The 17,085-nt window shown below is 38.9% G+C and overlaps 1 protein-coding gene across 4 annotated transcripts in view; it reads left to right on the top strand.

Moving 5' to 3' along the window:
• Nucleotides 1–17,085, top strand: part of Fmnl2 (formin like 2) — a 279,290-nt gene that overhangs the window by 200,424 nt on the left and 61,781 nt on the right. For all 4 annotated transcript variants that reach the window (XM_048345456.1, XM_048345458.1, XM_048345457.1 and 1 more), the window contains exons 6-7: nt 1,740–1,892; nt 13,269–13,377. In XM_048345456.1, the coding sequence (XP_048201413.1) occupies nt 1,740–1,892; nt 13,269–13,377 (262 nt within the window). The remainder of the gene's footprint in view (nt 1–1,739; nt 1,893–13,268; nt 13,378–17,085) is intronic.

The raw sequence follows: 17,085 nt of genomic DNA, 5'->3' as shown, positions 1-17,085 counted from the left end.
CAGAGTACTTCTTTTGTAATCTTGAACCTTTGGTTTTCTTTGCTTATGGCATTAGCTTTTATTTCAGCCCCTGTCTATTTTAGTTTTGATCAAACTGCGTAAGAAATTTTATGGAGACATATAATTTATCTTTTTATTTTGAAGCTAGAGGGATGGATTTAAAAAAAAAATGAGATTCCTTTACATGTACCCATTTCCCAGCCCATCTCTGAGACATTAGGTTCCACCCTTGTCTTTAAAGAACTAAGGGTGTGTGTTCACTAAGGTGGGTGTGTCCTGTTTCTGCTGGGCTCTGATGGGGATGAGCTGAGAAGAATGCATGTGTACCTAATGGCTGACTGTGGAGAGACCTAGTGAGCATGCTGGTGCCATGAGTGATCTTGGGATGGATGTCCCATCAACTTTTCTTCTCCGGTTTCAATGAGAGCTTCTATTTTGGGCCCTTCAAGTTTTCTGCGATACTGAATTCTGCCTCTTTGTCATCTGCATTGCTTCTCGCATCTAAAGTCTTAAGGAAATTGTCTGTGGCCAGACCTTTGTACTGTCTTTGGGTATTCACCTCTTCTCTTTGATTAGTTTTTTAACAGATAGAGTGCATTATGTGCTTTTCTGGGGTGATGTATTTTATTTTGGCAGATCTTAAAAGCCATAGGTAGTTTTTAGTATGCATTTTTTTCTTCAAGACATTCTAAAGTCTTGTAAAGGATATTAATTATTGATACTGTCTGTGTATTCTGTTGTCTGATCAGGTGTTGCCTGGTGGATCTATGGGTAGAAATGATTGATATAAAGTTTTTTTTTGGGGGGGGGGGCAGTCCTGGGGCTTGGACTCAGGGCCTGAGCACTGTCCCTGGCTTCCTTTTTGCTCAAGGCTAGCACTCTGCCACTTGAGCCACAGCACCACTTCTGGCCGTTTTCTAGATATGTGGTGCTGGAGAATCGAACCCAGGGCTTCATGTATACAAGGAGAGCTCTCTTGCCACTAGGCCATATTCCCAGCCCCGTTTTTTTTTTTGTTTTTTTTTTTTTAAAGAAAGGAAAATTAACGATTTCATGTAGGAGTTCGGGGGTATACATAGATCACAGAGGCCTGCCTGTTTAAAAACTTCATTCCTAAAACTGTACAAGAATGAGCAATATAACTTGCCATTTATTCTAACCTGGTTAACATGAGTAATAACCTTGAAAAATGTCAGAGAAACAGCAGTCTTACTTAAAGAACACCACATTGAGGAGAGATTCCAAAATCAAAGCAAGTCCATAACTGCACAAGTAATGTATCACATATGGTTGGAAAAGTGCATTTGCCAACACACTAGGAGAAAATACTCAGTGGAAATTGATGGGTAGGAATAAATTAGTCTATGTTGAACATATTGACTTGTTAAAGCAAAATGAAGACAGCTGTAAGGTTTTTTTTTTCTCCCTTCCAACATATCAATGTTAGTAATTGGTAAGCTAGCAAGCCTCACAGGAAAAATACAAATAATAGAGCACTACTGAATTTTGACTGTTGTTGTCCCATGATTCTTTTGCCAGCCGATGTATTTGTTATTTGATGTTTTGAAAGCCCACGTGGAGGCCATAGAGATTCTTATATATTACTTCTTTAGTTTTCTTTGTAAAAACTTCCCATATTGAGGTGCAGATGTGTTCTTGGAAATGTATGCTATGTACATCCATGTATGTGTGTGACAGTCAGATTTTAAGTGTTTCGTGGTATTCTCCTGTCATTTCAGTTTTGACTTTGAAAGTGTGGAAAGTACAATAGAGAGTTCGGTGGACAAATCAAAGCCCTGGAGTCGATCCATCGAGGACCTGCACAGAGGGAGCAACCTGCCCTCACCCGTAGGCAACAGTGTTTCCCGCTCTGGAAGGCATTCCGTGTTGCGGTAAGTACCTTTGGTGGGAAGGCTGCTCAGCTAAGGTGCCCTGGCTGGTCCCAGGTGGCCTCAGTGCCTCTTGCCACACAACACTTTTCAGGACTCTAAATGAACATTTCTGTCTGAGGTCCAGGGCGCTTCCCGTGAGCAGTACTCTATAAAGAGTTTCCTAGAGGCACTGTATCTTGTTTTTTCACAGTTGGTGAAAAATTCTGCAGAGTGATGCCTCAGAATAGGCTTCAGTGGGTAAGTTTGTGAAACTGGGTTGATGTTGGCATCGTGATGTGCTGGTGTTTCTGGCCCAGGGGCAGCACCTTGAGGTAGTACCTTGAGCCTAGTTGCCCTTCATACTGGTTTACTGTCCTCTTTTTCTCTTCTGGTAACTCAGTTTGTGTGTTCTGTGTGATATGTTCTTAAAGATGCAGAATGCTTCAGTGATGAGTTTTTAAATTAATATAATATCTTTAGTCAGTGTTCTTTTGCTTAGGCATGCTTAATTATCACCTTGGTGTTTCCTCCTGAGGATTCCCTATAATGTTCCTTCTTCCTAAGGGTAGAATTGGCTGCCTTTGTCACTTATGAGTGTAATACTCAGATGGTTCATCTTCTCACATCTTTGATCTTTGAATATATATTTTTTAGCTGCTTAAGAGGTAGAAACTGGAAGCTTACAGTTTGAGCCCAGCCTGGACAAAGAGTTACTGAGACTCTATTTCAACCAGTTAGTGGAGTATAGTCATTCATGCCTTTCATACTAGCTATGAGGAAGGTACAGTTAATAGAATTGTAGTTCAAACTTAGCCCTGGGCAGAAACATAAAACCCTGAAAAATGATGAAGGTAAAAATGGTTAGAGGAGTACCTCAAATTAGCAGAGCACCTGCCTAGAAAAGGTTAAGACTGAGTTCAAACCCCAATCCCTACTTTCTCTATTTTTGTTTCTTTTGAGCTTTCCTAATTGGCTAGGTACTGCACTCAGCATTAATAGTAAGTTGGTGGGTAAATCTATGCTGCCGCCAGTGAAGGTGGAGATACCATCTAGAATAAGATGCCATGAGTTTAATACAAATTTTTAAGACCCTTCTTTTTAAATGTTCTTCTTTCCCTGACGCTTACAAACTTTCTCTCACTGATTTTCAAAGTGACATTAGTTCTCTGACGGTTAAGATCACCATGGATTTTGGGTCATTGTGATAGAGTCTGTGTGTCAAGTTACGGTCAGTGAATAATGTGGCTTTCAGAACTTTTGCATTTGATTGCCTTTAATTACCTCTGTCCCTTTAACATAGGTTTTTGGTCATGGAAAAAAATTTCAACTTGCCATGTGTAACTGTAGCTTCTATTATTGATGATCTTCTTGTATCACCTTCCTGTGGTTGTACCTACACTATCTCTGTATCTTATCTGAGTATATTGGAAACTGTGTATACAGGGATTAGAACTAGGAAATTGAAAGGGAATACCAAAATCGAGAGACACAGGGTAAAAAAAGACAACTACCAAAGCAACACTTGCAAAACTGTTTGATGTAAATGAACTGAACTCATGGCGGGGCGGGGAAGGGAAAGGGGAAGGGGGAGGGAGAATGAGGGACGAGATAACAAACAGTACAAGAAATGTATCCAATACCTAATATATGAAACTGTAACCTCGATAATAAAAACTTAAAAAAAAAAGACAAGGACCAAAATCCAAGAAAAGATTCTGAATTGGTTATGGTTTTGTTCATCTTTCCTTCTGTGACCTTGTACAATCTGTTTTATGAGCTGGCCTCAGTTTTCTCATGTTTTCAAGGGGAATAGCAATTACTGTGCTACAAAAATTTTATACAGATTAAATAAGATTGGGCATTAAAACATATTTTGTAGCTCAATAACTTTTGAATAAAGAAGAAAATGACTGAGAAAAAAATTTCTATAATGAAGTTCAGTTCTGCTGAAAGACTTGATGTTTGAATATGAGGCCTCCAATAAACCATTCAGATTTTCCTTGTTAACAAATGCCAAAAGTACTAGCAAGTATAGAATAAATTGATTCAGAAATAATAACGTGTACTGTTATTTACAATGTGCCAAGAGCTTTAGAACCTTTTATGTTACCTACTTTTACATGTTGATAGATGAGTATTCAAACTGATTTGCAAGTTAAGAGAAAGGCAGCTAATTGTGCCCAAAGCATTGTGCAGTCCTTTTGGTACTCAAATGGAAATTCTCACCAGTAGTCCACCTTTAGTTATGTGCAAGGGATTTAATTTACCAAGTATATTTTAATTTGGTGTTTCATTATTTCTTATTTATGAAGTATTCTATATTGTCCAGCTTGTACCAGTTCATTTTCTGACTAATAATTCATTATGTCTTTTTAGAAACTATTAAAGACTGTTCCTTGTGAGCACATTATTTCCAGGAGAATTGAGCAAATTGGGAAAATATAGGAAATATCCCAGATCCAGGGTTTGGGAGGGATGTGACCCTAGAACCTAGAAGGTGGGGTGCAGGAATGGTATAATTTGCTTCACAGTTGGTTCAAGGGAGAACCTAGTAGAATTCATATTAAATCAGAAAGATCAGTCAAAAGTGTGATACAAATGTCACCTGGAGAAAGGCGGGAACTATATGATGTTGCTGCTTGGCAGGTAGACCTGAAGATAACAGACTAAGAAACCATTACCACATCATTCTTCTGTTCTGTGTTTCATCATTTTCAAGGCCAGGAAGGGAGCATTATAATCACATTCACTTCTGCTTCATGCTTTCTAACAATGCAAAATCAACACAACAGTAGCTTTCATGTCACATACTGTCTTAAAACTTAAAATATTTTTGCTACTGTTAATTTTAAGCAACTCTTCATGGTTCATGAATTTGTGCCTGAGTTCTAATTGTGTACTTGGTCATTGGATAGTATGTGTGTGACTCCTGCAAAGAGCAATCCAATTACAGGCATAAAGTACATGTTGCTTTTCATATACCTAAAGATTGTTTACATTTTCTCTCTTCTTCTTTTTCTCCCCTGTCTTTCTCTGTTCCCTCCCTCCCTCCCTCCCTCCCTCCCTCCCTCCCTCCCTCCCTCCCTCCCTCCCTCCCTCCCTCCCTCCCTCCCTCCCTCCCTCCCCTCTCTCCCCTTCCTCTCTCCCTCCCTTCCCTCCTTTCCTTCTTCCCTCCCTTCCCCTTCCTCCCCCCTCTGGTTTTCTTTTTGTTGTCTTTTTCATCCTGTCTTCTCATTTGTGGTTGTCTTCTGTACTTTGTCCTTTCTCGTCTCACGGTCTCCTCATGTTCTGGTTTTGTTCTTCTCTTGGCACTACCACTAGATTGGTTTCTCTGCCTGAATATCTTCAGTTCAAATGCCACCAGAGCGGCTTCTCCCCTTGCTGCCTCTGGAGCAGCTTCATTGATGATGAGGCTTCAAACTGGAACATCTCGTAAGTCACGGGTGGAAATGACACCCAAGTGAGCTGAGAATGCATGGTGGCAGGGTCTTCTGACTGCCCTCCATGTTAGAATATGATAACCCTGTGGCTCAGCCCAATCCTCTGTCTTGGGATAAAGCCCACTGACACTATGGTATCATATTATGATTCCTCATTTTAAAAACTTGAACTTTTAAGGTATATTGTATTTTTATTAATGTAGAGAGTTTTGTTTTGCCAGAGAAAAAGGAATTCACACTCTGTAGGCATAACTTATTCTGGCAGCTTTGTTTAACTAGTAATTGTCTCTATATATGAATCTACATTTCTGTTCTCTCTTTTTTTTTTTTCCAATTTCTATAGCATACATTGTTATATAGTATTTCTTGACAAAAAATGACTAGGTTAACTCAGAAGAACAAATTAGCTTTCAGGAAATATAAAAATGCCTTATAAATGAGGCTTGATTAATGGAAAAATACTGTTCTAAAATACAAGATTTTCTAATAAAATTGTCATGATAGTGTTTTCTTCTTTATGTTCAGTTTTTGTTCATTGATTGATTTTTTAAAAATTGTTATCAGAATGGTGATGTACAGAGAGAGGGGTTACAGTTACACAAATCAGGGAAAGAATAATATATATATATATATATATATATATAGTTTTTTTTTTTTTTTGCCAGACCTGGGGCCTGGGTACTGTCCCTGAGCTTCTTGTACTCAAGGCTAGCACTCTACCACTTGAGCCACAGTGCCACTTCTAGTTTCTTTTTGTTTATGAGGAATCAAACTAAGCCACATTCACTGCCCAAGAGTACATTTCTTTTTGGACAGTGTCATTCTTTCCCTCACTTCCAGTTTTTCCTTCCATTCCCTCACACAAGTTGTAAAGTTCATTTTCAGCATAGTGTTCAGTGCGTACCATTGCTATATTTGTTTACTCTTTCAGTCTTTATTTTAATGACAAAAATTGATTATCAAGCTTTTAGTAACATTTCACACCCCTTAAATTATATTGGATTCTTGGATTCTTGAATTATATTGGATTACATATGTTTGAATCTTGTCCAGAAGGGAAGTGTTGATACTAATGAAGTAAATGCACAATTTGTGCTATCTCTTGAGACTGGTGTGCCTTCATTTGAGATAGAATTCTGCCAATGTGGTTGCCAATTTAGCTCAAGTACATGGTGCAGTGTGTGTATACATGTCCACATCAGGTTTAGAAGGACCAAGGCTCTGCTATTTCAGAGGAAAGAGAAGGTAATTTTAAAAATTTAAGGATGTCTAGATTTATATTATTAGACTTAATTAAAAAAAATGCCAGTTGAGCAGTCACTCGTGGCTTATAATCCTAGCTATTCTTCAGGTTGAGATCTGAGAATCTTGGTTCTGAGCCAGCCTGATTAGATAAATCCAAGAGATTCTAATCTCCAGTCAATCAACAAAAAGCCAGAAGTGGAGGCCTGGCTCAGATGGTAGAGCATTAGCCTTGAGTGAAAAATCAGCCAGAGCTCAAGGCCCTAAATTCAAGCCCCTGTTCTAGTGCAAGGGTAAAGTTTATTCCAAGTTTTCTGTTCGAACTTACTGTAATCATTCTGATAGCAAAAAGGATGACAGATTTATATTTACTTTAGCTATGCACCATGCCAGCAGGTTTGTTAAGCATTTTCTAGTAGGATAAGACTGGACTTGACCTTTTCTGTCTTCAAAATATTTTTCAGTACTGGGGTTTGAACAGGGCATTGTGCTTACTAGGTAAGTGATCTACTATTTGAGCCATGCTTTATCCCTTCTTGGGAAGGGTCTCAAATTTTTTTGCCTGAACTAGCCTGGATTGTTGCCTTCATATTTATGCTTCCTGCATAGGTAGGGTGACAGTTTGAACTACAGTCCTCCCAGTCTCTACCACTAGGGATTATAGGTGTGTATCACTACACCTGGCTTCCTCTACCTCATTTTTTAATTTCTCTTCCAATGGGAAAATGACGGAGAGAGATGGGGGGAGGGGGGCTTATCTGACTAGTACATTTTTAGACATCTGTTGCATGGAGCTCCTGATTGTGGACATGATGGGCTCTGCGACCTGCCTCATGTTTTCAAATGGAGGTAACAATTTCTTAAGAGAACCAGTAGACCAGTAAATGTACTATAAAGGATTGAGAGCAGTACTGAAGATGACAGCAAACTGCCCCCTTTGGGGTCTGGCTTAATATATGAGAGGTACCTTGCCAAGTGCTAGAGATATAGCAAAGTATATTAAATAACATTAATATATGATGGGCTTATTGGGGACTTTTTCATACTTACACCATTATAATTTAATGAAATCTTGGGGACCATTCTAGTACTTTTTAGCACTACTTTGTGATGGGGAAAATAGATACCAGAGAAGTTACAGAGTCATGATTTATAATCACAGTCCTCTTAAATTCTTTCTACTGTGCTGTGGTGTATTTAGTGAGAAAAACTATGTTTATCTTTGTTCTTATGTTGTTGTATGCTAAATATGTTAGATGTCATGTATATATAACCAAAACTATGAGTGTAGAAATTTAGAGGCTAGGGGCTGGGGATATAGCCTAGTGGCAAGAGTGCCTGCCTCGGATACACGAGGCCCTAGGTTCGATTCCCCAGCACCACATATACAGAAAACGGCCAGAAGCGGCGCTGTGGCTCAAGTGGCAGAGTGCTAGCCTTGAGCGGGAAGAAGCCAGGGACAGTGCTCAGGCCCTGAGTCCAAGGCCCAGGACTGGCCAAAAAAAAAAAAAAAGTAAAAAAAAAAAAAAGAAATTTAGAGGCTAACATAAACAACAAATCTAGGAGACTGATGAGACTTAGTGTAGACATGAAATGCCAAGGAGGAAGTCCTGGAGGAGTGGCTGGGAATGGAGAGGGGTTCACAGAGTGTGGCAGTGGCTGGGTGGGAAGACTGTATGGTTCTTTTAGAAACAAGGACTGCGTGGATCTGGCTGGGGGTCGTGCAGAGCCAGCTGATGTAATGTTTTCAAAGTCGGGCTGTGCAATTGTCATTGTAGCTTATTGGCAATGATTTACACAAAGTTTGTGAAAAGAGGGAATAATTTAATTTGAACGTTGAGATATTTTGGCTTAAAGGTCACAGGAATAAGATGATTTCCTTGAATATTTTTTTTTGTGTGGGGATATATCCTGCTTAATTAGCCATTAAGTAGTAAATATCATTTTTGACAAAGGGAACATAATGAAAAGTCCAAAGAATTCAAGCGAATAATGATTTTCTATTCATATCATTAGCTGACAGCTCGATCTTCCAAGTCCTCCAAGAAGTGTGTACTGAGAACTTTGATTATAGGCACTAATCTAGCTGTTATCTGGCTCTCTAATAGAATACATAGGCAAACCAATTTTCAATACTTAATAGAAAAACTTAATTAAGATTTTTTTTTCCTGTCTTACTCCATCTCCTCCCACTTCTCATATTTCCATGACTCCTAATTTGGACTATCTGAATTGAACTGTTTCAGCTCTGTTTCTTTTGGCTATAGGAACAGTCAGAAAAGTTTCTGGCTTATTTTGTAGGCATCATGTATTTTATGAGTTTAATTGATAGGAAAAATATGCCCAAGTGATGTCATGTCTGAACAGTAAGAGAGAGGAAACCTAAAACCCCAAGTCTTGGTTAAAGTACTTTTAGCCCAGACTTTGGAACCATAAAGGGCAAGCATAGTTTTGCCAAATTATGTGATATAGCCCACTGAGGTTGCCTTCCAGCTGGGTTGAGCCCTTGTATTGGCTTCCAAAGAGGTTCTAATTACTATGCTTATAGGTAGATAACTAGTTTGATATCTTAGTGGTTTGAAAGATTGTTTAAAAGTACTTTCTATAAGGGAAAATATGTGTTCTTTCTTTTGTTTATTATTTTCTTTTGTTATTAGGATGTAGACAACTGTTGGCCTGAAAATTACATAGAAAGAAAGCTTTTGCCTGGATTTGGGAGTGCCTCATTGGGCCAGCTCAGGAAATATTCAGAGTTCTGCTTCATGTGCAGTCTTTGAATAATAGAAGCATTGAAAGAGTTTTAGACATACACATACTCACAGACTAGATTTTCAAGGATCAAACCCAGAACCTTGAGCATGCTGACCATTCATTTTAACACTGAGCTATCCTGGCAGTTCCCCAGATTGTTGAAATGTCTACAGAGGAATGTATGTGGTTAGCTGAGTGGTAGTGACTCCTCTACCTGTAATCCTAGCTACTACTTGAGAAGATGAAATTGGAGGATCACTGCTCAAAGCCAGTTCACATTGGAAAGTCTGTGAAACTCTTAACTCTAATTAACCAGCAAAAAGCCAAAAGTGAAGGTGTGGCTCAAGTGATAGAGCACCAGCCTTGGATGAAAAAGCTAAGGGACCATGTCCAAACCCTGAGTTCAAGCCCCAGTACTAGCATGCATGCATGTGTGCCAACAGATGAATACCTATTATTGATTAGGGCATCACTGAGTGGAAAGTGGTTTCCCTGTTTGTGCTGACTAAGTGATCAGAGATATAAATAGAGGTCCCTGAGTTATTCATCCAGCGTTTACTCAGGAATAGATTATTCTTCTCTACTCAGGAATGTTACAGACACATAACTTATCACTAGTTCTTATGTTTACTACCTAGTAATTTTTTTCTTTTTTTGCTTTTGCTGGAGTTAATACATGCAAAGCAAGTGCTCTTCCACTTCCAGTTCTTTTGCTTTTATTTCGTTTTGAGACAGAGCTACTTTTTGCCTAGGCAGGCCTTGAATTCTCAATCCTCCTGTTTCTTCCTCATGAGTAGCTGGTATTACAGGTATTCATCACTATACCTGGACTTGTTGTGCTCGTGTGCATGTGCGTTTGTGTTGATTGGAGCTAGAACTTCACTGAGCATTTTGAACAATTTAGGCATAATAAGCATATAATTGGCAGGAGAAATTTCTCTATTCTGTAGTTAATTAAATCCATGGAACAACTTCTCAGGGTTTTCTTTGTTGGCCTCACCTTACTTTGTCTGCCTGAATCAAAAATTGAGATTTGCTTGCCAGTAGGATGTCTTCAGTAATCAGTCATTCTGAAGAAGTTTCAAAGAGAAATGCCTCCCCGTAGCAGGTGCTTCTGGCTCCACGTAGGTTAAAATGCTGGCTGTGCGCCTGTTTGCAGATTCATTGTCATTTATGAGTAACTGACGGGTGGCAGATGTCACCTAATATTACACAGGACATATCCTATAAGTTTCACAAATACATTCCCCAATGTGTCTTAGTTTTTGTTTAGACTGCTCATACTTACACTGATGTACGAGTTCTTCAGTTAACATTACTTCGCATGCTGAGATGGGCATGAAACTAACACAAATGTTTAGAGTTCTTTGTTTTTAAAGTGTCAGCAATTATTAATTTTAGTGTAAGGATTAAAATAAGGAGAAATAGATAAAAAAAGAGTAACATTTCCTCATCCAACTGCAGGAAATAGAGCTAAAGACTAACTGATTTTGATTTTAAATTAGCTTCACAATCCTCCCATAAATCACAGAGCTTTGTAAATCCTAATTGGCAGCTTTTCCCAGATAAGACCTCATCTGTAAATGCTAGCGTGACAGCTACAAAGTTAGTTCAGTACTTAAGAAAGTAGCAGGAAATTCTTGAAGTCGATATAGAACACATCCTGAGAACTCTGATGGTGTAGGTTTCTCAACATAACCCTTTCCCTACATTTTCCCTTTACTTTTTGAACAGTCAGGGCCTGAACACTGTCCCTGGCTTCTTTTTGCTCCAGGCTAGCACTCTACCACTTCTTGCTTTTTCCATATATGTGGTGCTGAGGATTTGAACGCAAGGCTTCATGTATACGAGGTGAGCACTTTTACCACTAAGCCATATTCCCAGCCCCCATTTTTCCTATAAATGTGACCAGTTCCAAAAATACAAGAAACAGCTGTCTTTTTGTTTGTTTGTTCATTTTTTTGTGCCTCCAGGAAACTCCTCTCTCTACAGGCATCTCATGCCATGCTCTAAAGCCCTGGTTTATCTTCTTTTCTTTCCTTTTCTATTGTTGTAGAATTGATTTACAGAGGGGTTACTGTTCCATGAATCATGTCATGAGTACAATTCAGAGTGTAGCATGTCTAGCAAGCATGAGATCCTGAATTCAAACTCCGTTCTGCTCCTATTCCACACCTGAAAAAGAAGGAAATCTATCTCCTTGGAAGGAAACTATCATTACTTAATAACTGACTCCATTAAAGGAACACAAACTGTGATTAAAATAAACTACAAAAGATGCAGAAGAGGAGGCACTTCAGCTCTGGACTAAGGTGTAAACCTGGATGACCTCCAAGCAGGGTGTTCACATTCATGCTCAGGCAGGGGTTACAGTGAAGTGACACAATTGAAGGTTGGATTTCAGATATGGCAGTTGGACTTTTACTAAGCCTTAAACTCAAATTTCTTTGATTTTTGAGAACAGAGTGATTGAGGACTTTCACTACTAAAATTTCGTGTGTGTGTGTGTGTGTGTGTGTGTGTGATAGAAAATTCACCTTATAACTCCTGTAAGCAAACTCATATTTACACATCAACTTTGGTGAGGCAGGAGTGACCTACTGCAGTACTTTCTCAAAACTGAGTTGGTTTACTAGCAGGTGTATATAAAGAATTATGCTGCTTCTGTTGGTTGGTTGTGAATAGGACGTGGGATTTAAGATAACTGTTTAGCTGATCTATTTGAGACAGACTTCTCAATTTAGTTTTCACCTGCTCTGTGCTTTGGAGACTTTTGAAAGCTGTTGATGTTAGTCCTACTTTACTTTAAAGTTTGTAATTAGTTCAGTTGAAGAAGAAGGAATGCTATTGGGGACTGTGTAGAGTATTCCTGACATTGACTCTGTAAGGAATATAATTTACAACTTTTTTTTTTTTTTTTGGCCAGTCCTGGGCCTTGGACTCAGGGCCTGAGCACTGTCCTTGGCTTCTTTTTGCTCAAGGCTAGCACTCTGCCACTTGAGCCACAGCGCCGCTTCTGGCCGTTTTCTGTATATGTGGTGCTGGGGAATCGAACCTAGGGCCTCGTGTATCCGAGGCAGGCACTCTTGCCACTAGGCTATATCCCCAGCCCAATTTACAACTTTTGAAATGAACTTTTATATCAAGCTTGGAGTTAAGAGAGAAGGTCTCTGTTCCCAGCCAATGAATAGTTCAGAAATTTGTATAGAGGCTCTTATGTATTATTCCTTTTTACATGCAACATGTTACATTGCAAATAATATGCAAATGGAGATATTTGCATGTTATTAAGGTTTTAGGATAAATATCACAGGATGAATTGTTCTATAATTGGAAGATGGGATTATAAAGTATGTCAAATGATTTGAGGTAAGGTCCTGAACCCCTCAGTTATTACTAGCTAATGCAGTCTAAAGTCATTCATGGTGCCTCAGATGACCTTTGAAAATCTAGCTTGGCCCTCAAAGTCCCAGGGATGATTACTAAATGCCACATATTGTCTGAATTGTTACATGTTATGAGAGGAGTGCACTGTCATTATCTTGGGTATCTTGATCTGAAAATGTGGTGACCAGTCTCCATAATTATAAGGGGATTCATGCTGGGTGCTGGTGATTCAGGCCTATAATCTTAGCTACTCAGGCTGCTGAGATGTGAGGATTAGGATTTGAAACCAGACCAGGGAGGAAAGCCCCATGAGACTCTTTATCTCCAATTAACCACCAAAAAAGCCAGAAGTGGAGCTGTGGCTCAAGCAGCAAAGTGGCTCAAGCAGTAAACTCAAGGACAGAGCCCAGGCCCTTAGTTCAAGCCCCAGGACCAGCACAGAACAAAACCCAAAATATAATGAGGCTCACAATAGATTTTGGTGGTGGTGTTTTTGAGAATAGTGTCCATTTTTTTAAGTGTATGCACCTCTCCTAAGTAATGGATCATTTTTGTCAGTTTCTCTGTTTATTTGTAGATATAATACTTTGCCAAGCAGAAGAACACTGAAAAACTCAAGATTAGTGAGTAAGAAAGATGATGTTCATGTCTGCATCATGTGTTTACGAGCCATCATGAATTATCAGGTATGTGTTTGCTTCAGTTTTGAAGAAAATCTAAATGATTCAATCTGAGGTCTCATTATCTCATCTCAAACATTTATGTGTTTTAGGAGATTCTATATTTTACTAAAAGGTCTGGCTTATTCTGGTACTTAAAACTAAATTCATTGCCCTTGTATTTTAATTTGCATTTATAATTTATTTTAAAACAAGACATTTTCTTTCTGCCATGCTACACTTGCCTAGAAACCTTGGAAAATGTTTGTGACCATTGCGTCTGGGTTGTGGGCAATAAAGGATCAACTTTAGAACACAGGAATGAGCTGTCTGGCACATAGGGTGGCCATGGTTTCCAGAGTTGTTTGGTGATTGGTAAGAAATAATAGTTGTTGCCTGTTGGACTCATTGTTCCTAAACTTCCTAAGAAGTGCCACCTTCTGGTGGCTGAGATGCTGATTCATCTGAGACACAACATAGCTTGTGGATGGGCACAGTGGAAGGTAAGAGCTTGAAACATGTAGTATGTGAAATGATAGGTCCCATGTATAGAAACAGGTGAAAAGTAGAAATAATTGGATTAAATGTAAGAACCAGGTTGGAGACCCATTTATATGGATGCCACAGATGCGTCTAGGAGAAATTAAAAATATATGCATAGGTACCATCTTTATTAGTGTTAAAACCCAGCATAATTGTGCTGGTTGAGTTTATGAAGTATGTAAATGTTCTTTTCTTAATCAGTTAATATTTTGATGATTTTGTCAGACAGTTTGTTGTAGATACTATGAATACAACTTTACATAAATAGGTGCCCAAGAGAACGTTGTAGAGAGAGGAAAATGATTATGCACAAATAAATTGGTAAAATAGATAGTTTTGTAGATCATACAATAATGAAATGAAGCTAACATATAACACATAGTGTATTTTACAGATTTGGTGCTCTTAGATCTACAAACTCTTGAGAACCTTACAACTCCCCATTTTAATTATGAGGAAACAGTGACACAGAATTTAAGCAAGTCTTCCAAAGCACATAGCTAATATGTGGTAGAGTTACGTTCCAAATCTAGGAAGACCTTGAACTCAGAGAACTATTACTAAGTACTGTGGAAAAAGTGAAAAGGACATAGGAATATTGCCACAACTGTGCATGCAGTTTAAATTAGGCCAGCTAGGAAAGTGTCACTAAGGAGAAAACATTTACAAACCACTAACTATGTGAAACAGAGAACTAAGAAGATATTAGGGTAAGAAGACTCTAGGTAGAGAGGAGGCCCAAAGATGTGAATAAGTCTGGTCTTTCTAAGCATGGAAAGGAGGTCAGATTGGTGGATTACAATGAGGAAGTAGAAGAGTAAAAGACAAAGACAGACGTCACCCCTTGTCTTGCTTATGTAGGACTCTACAGGCCAGTGAAAAGACATTGACTAAGTTAGGAGTAGAAAACTAGTAATTTGCATTGACTGTGACCCCCTTGACTTGCGTGATTAAGAAGCCATTCATAGTAATTTTGGTAAGTACCCATAGTGATGTGGACCAGGATTATAGAGATGGAGAAGACCAAGGTGGTCAGCTTCTCACTTACATTGATGGGAAAGGCACCAGCACTGTGTATGTGTTGAGGGAGAAGGTAAGGAACAGAGTGTGGTTCCATCTGGGCACTTGTAAGATGGAGTTGCAATCCACTAAGACAGGGAAGACTGCACCAGATTTGAGAGACATTTTTATAAATTCCATTTGGGCTTTTAAACATAGAGATATGTAGCTTTCTGTATGTCAAGACAGAGTTCTAGGTTGAAGATAAAAATTTAAGAGTAGTTATCCTGAATAAATGGTAGGGGGAAACCTGGAAATGAGATGAATAGTGGTAGATAGAAAAGACAGGTCCAAAATAGTCCTGAGATACTAATGTCAGAGAAGAGGAAAAACTGCCTGAGAAACTGGGAAGTGGCCACAGAGGCAGGAGAGAACAAATGGCATGCTTCAAGGTGAAAGAAGTGCTCAGCTTGGTCAGACACTGCTGCTGCTAAGTCATGTTATGAAGAGGGAGGCTTGAGAATAGCTTGAGGGGAGTGATTGAGGTGAACGCCTGATAGGAGTTATTTCTGCAGAAATAGGAGGAAGGGATACTCTGGGGAGGCAGCAGATTCCCTGTGGATTGGGGAGTATTTTTTTTTTAAATAAAGAATAGTTGATAAATGAGAGGCAGAGGCAGTAGTTGGGCATAGGCTGCAAGGTCAAGAGAGGCCTTGTTGCTCTTTAAGAACATTTAGAGTTTGATTCATGTTTTTATACTAATGGTGGTGAAAAAATCTGTAAGATAGTAAAATGATGGGGATTGGGAATTTCTGTTTTTGTTTTTTTTTTTTGGCCAGTCCTGGGGCTTGGACTCAGGGTCTGAGCACTGTCTCTGGCTTCTTTTTGCTCAAGGCTAGCACTCTGCCTCTTGAGCCACAGCGCCACTTCTGGCCATTTTCTGTATATGTGGTGCTGGGGAATTTAACCCATGGCCTCCTGTATACGAGGCAAGTGCTCTTGCCACTAGGCCATATCCCCAGCCCGGAATTTCTGTTCTTGAGTAGGTGAAAGGGAATGAGATCAAGATGAAGGACTCAGTGGAGGGTTGGAAAAATTTATCTTTGGGAAGAAGAGGTGAGCCACACACAGGCCTATGTAAGTAGAGTAAGTGGATTGTTATGATAGTTTTAGGAAGTGTTTTTGTGGCTGTTTTTTTTTTTTTTTTTGAGATATAGTCTTGTTGTATGGACTAGGTTGGCCTTATCACATCTCCCTGGAAACGAGATGAATAGGGGTAGATAGAAGAGAGTCCAAAGTAGTCCTGAGGTACTAATGTCGGAGAAGAGGAAAAACTTTTCTTCCAAAAAGGATTTTAAAAAGTTACACATGCTTTCTCAATGTAAGAAGAAATAAGATCACACGCTGAGTTAGTTTAGAATATCATATAGTTCCTCAGTTTAGCAGAATTAAGATTCCTGAAACTGTTGTTGACTTCCTTCCATTGTAGAAGGCTGAAGTAGCATGCTTTATATCTTAGAGCAAAGCCAACTTTCTAGATCCTTGGTGCTGAAAGGCATTGTCCACAGATGGGACTGGATGCAATGATTGTCAACTCTGGAAACTTGACAAAATTCAGATTCCAAGGCCAGTCTGTCATTGAGATTCAGAGTAAATTGACCTGGAATGGACCTTGGAGAATCAATCACTACTTTGTTTTCCTTAGTCTTTGAAGTAAGTTAATGAGCATAGAGCTGAGATTTGCTAGGGTAGGATTCTTTCATTATTTTAATAAGGAAACCATGTAGCTCATTCATAAATAATGGGAAGATGCCATTGATCAAGATGCCCTTGATGATTGACATCATTCTTGACATTTTTAAATGTATCATATCTCTTTTTATTAGACTTTTTATTAGCAAACATTAGTTGTATAAAGGGGGGTGTTATTCTGATACTTCCACATAGGTATACAATGTATCCTAATCAATCATACCCCTTCTATCCTTTCCCCTCATCTTACCTCTTCCTTCTTAAATTAGTTTCAATAGGCTTCAATGTATTGTTTTCATATTATACATACAAAATGCATCAATAATTTTGAAGTTTTTGACAGAAATATATTGTGACATAACTGCATTTATGATTATATAAGTCAGATGAGGAAGAAATTCTAGGCTTTTGAGCCATGTTCCAACCCAGATTTCTACTTTT

This window comes from Perognathus longimembris, chromosome 4, assembly GCF_023159225.1.
Source record: "Perognathus longimembris pacificus isolate PPM17 chromosome 4, ASM2315922v1, whole genome shotgun sequence".
Classification (NCBI taxonomy): Eukaryota; Metazoa; Chordata; class Mammalia; order Rodentia; family Heteromyidae; genus Perognathus; species Perognathus longimembris.
This window is presented reverse-complemented; position numbering and strand designations above follow the sequence as displayed.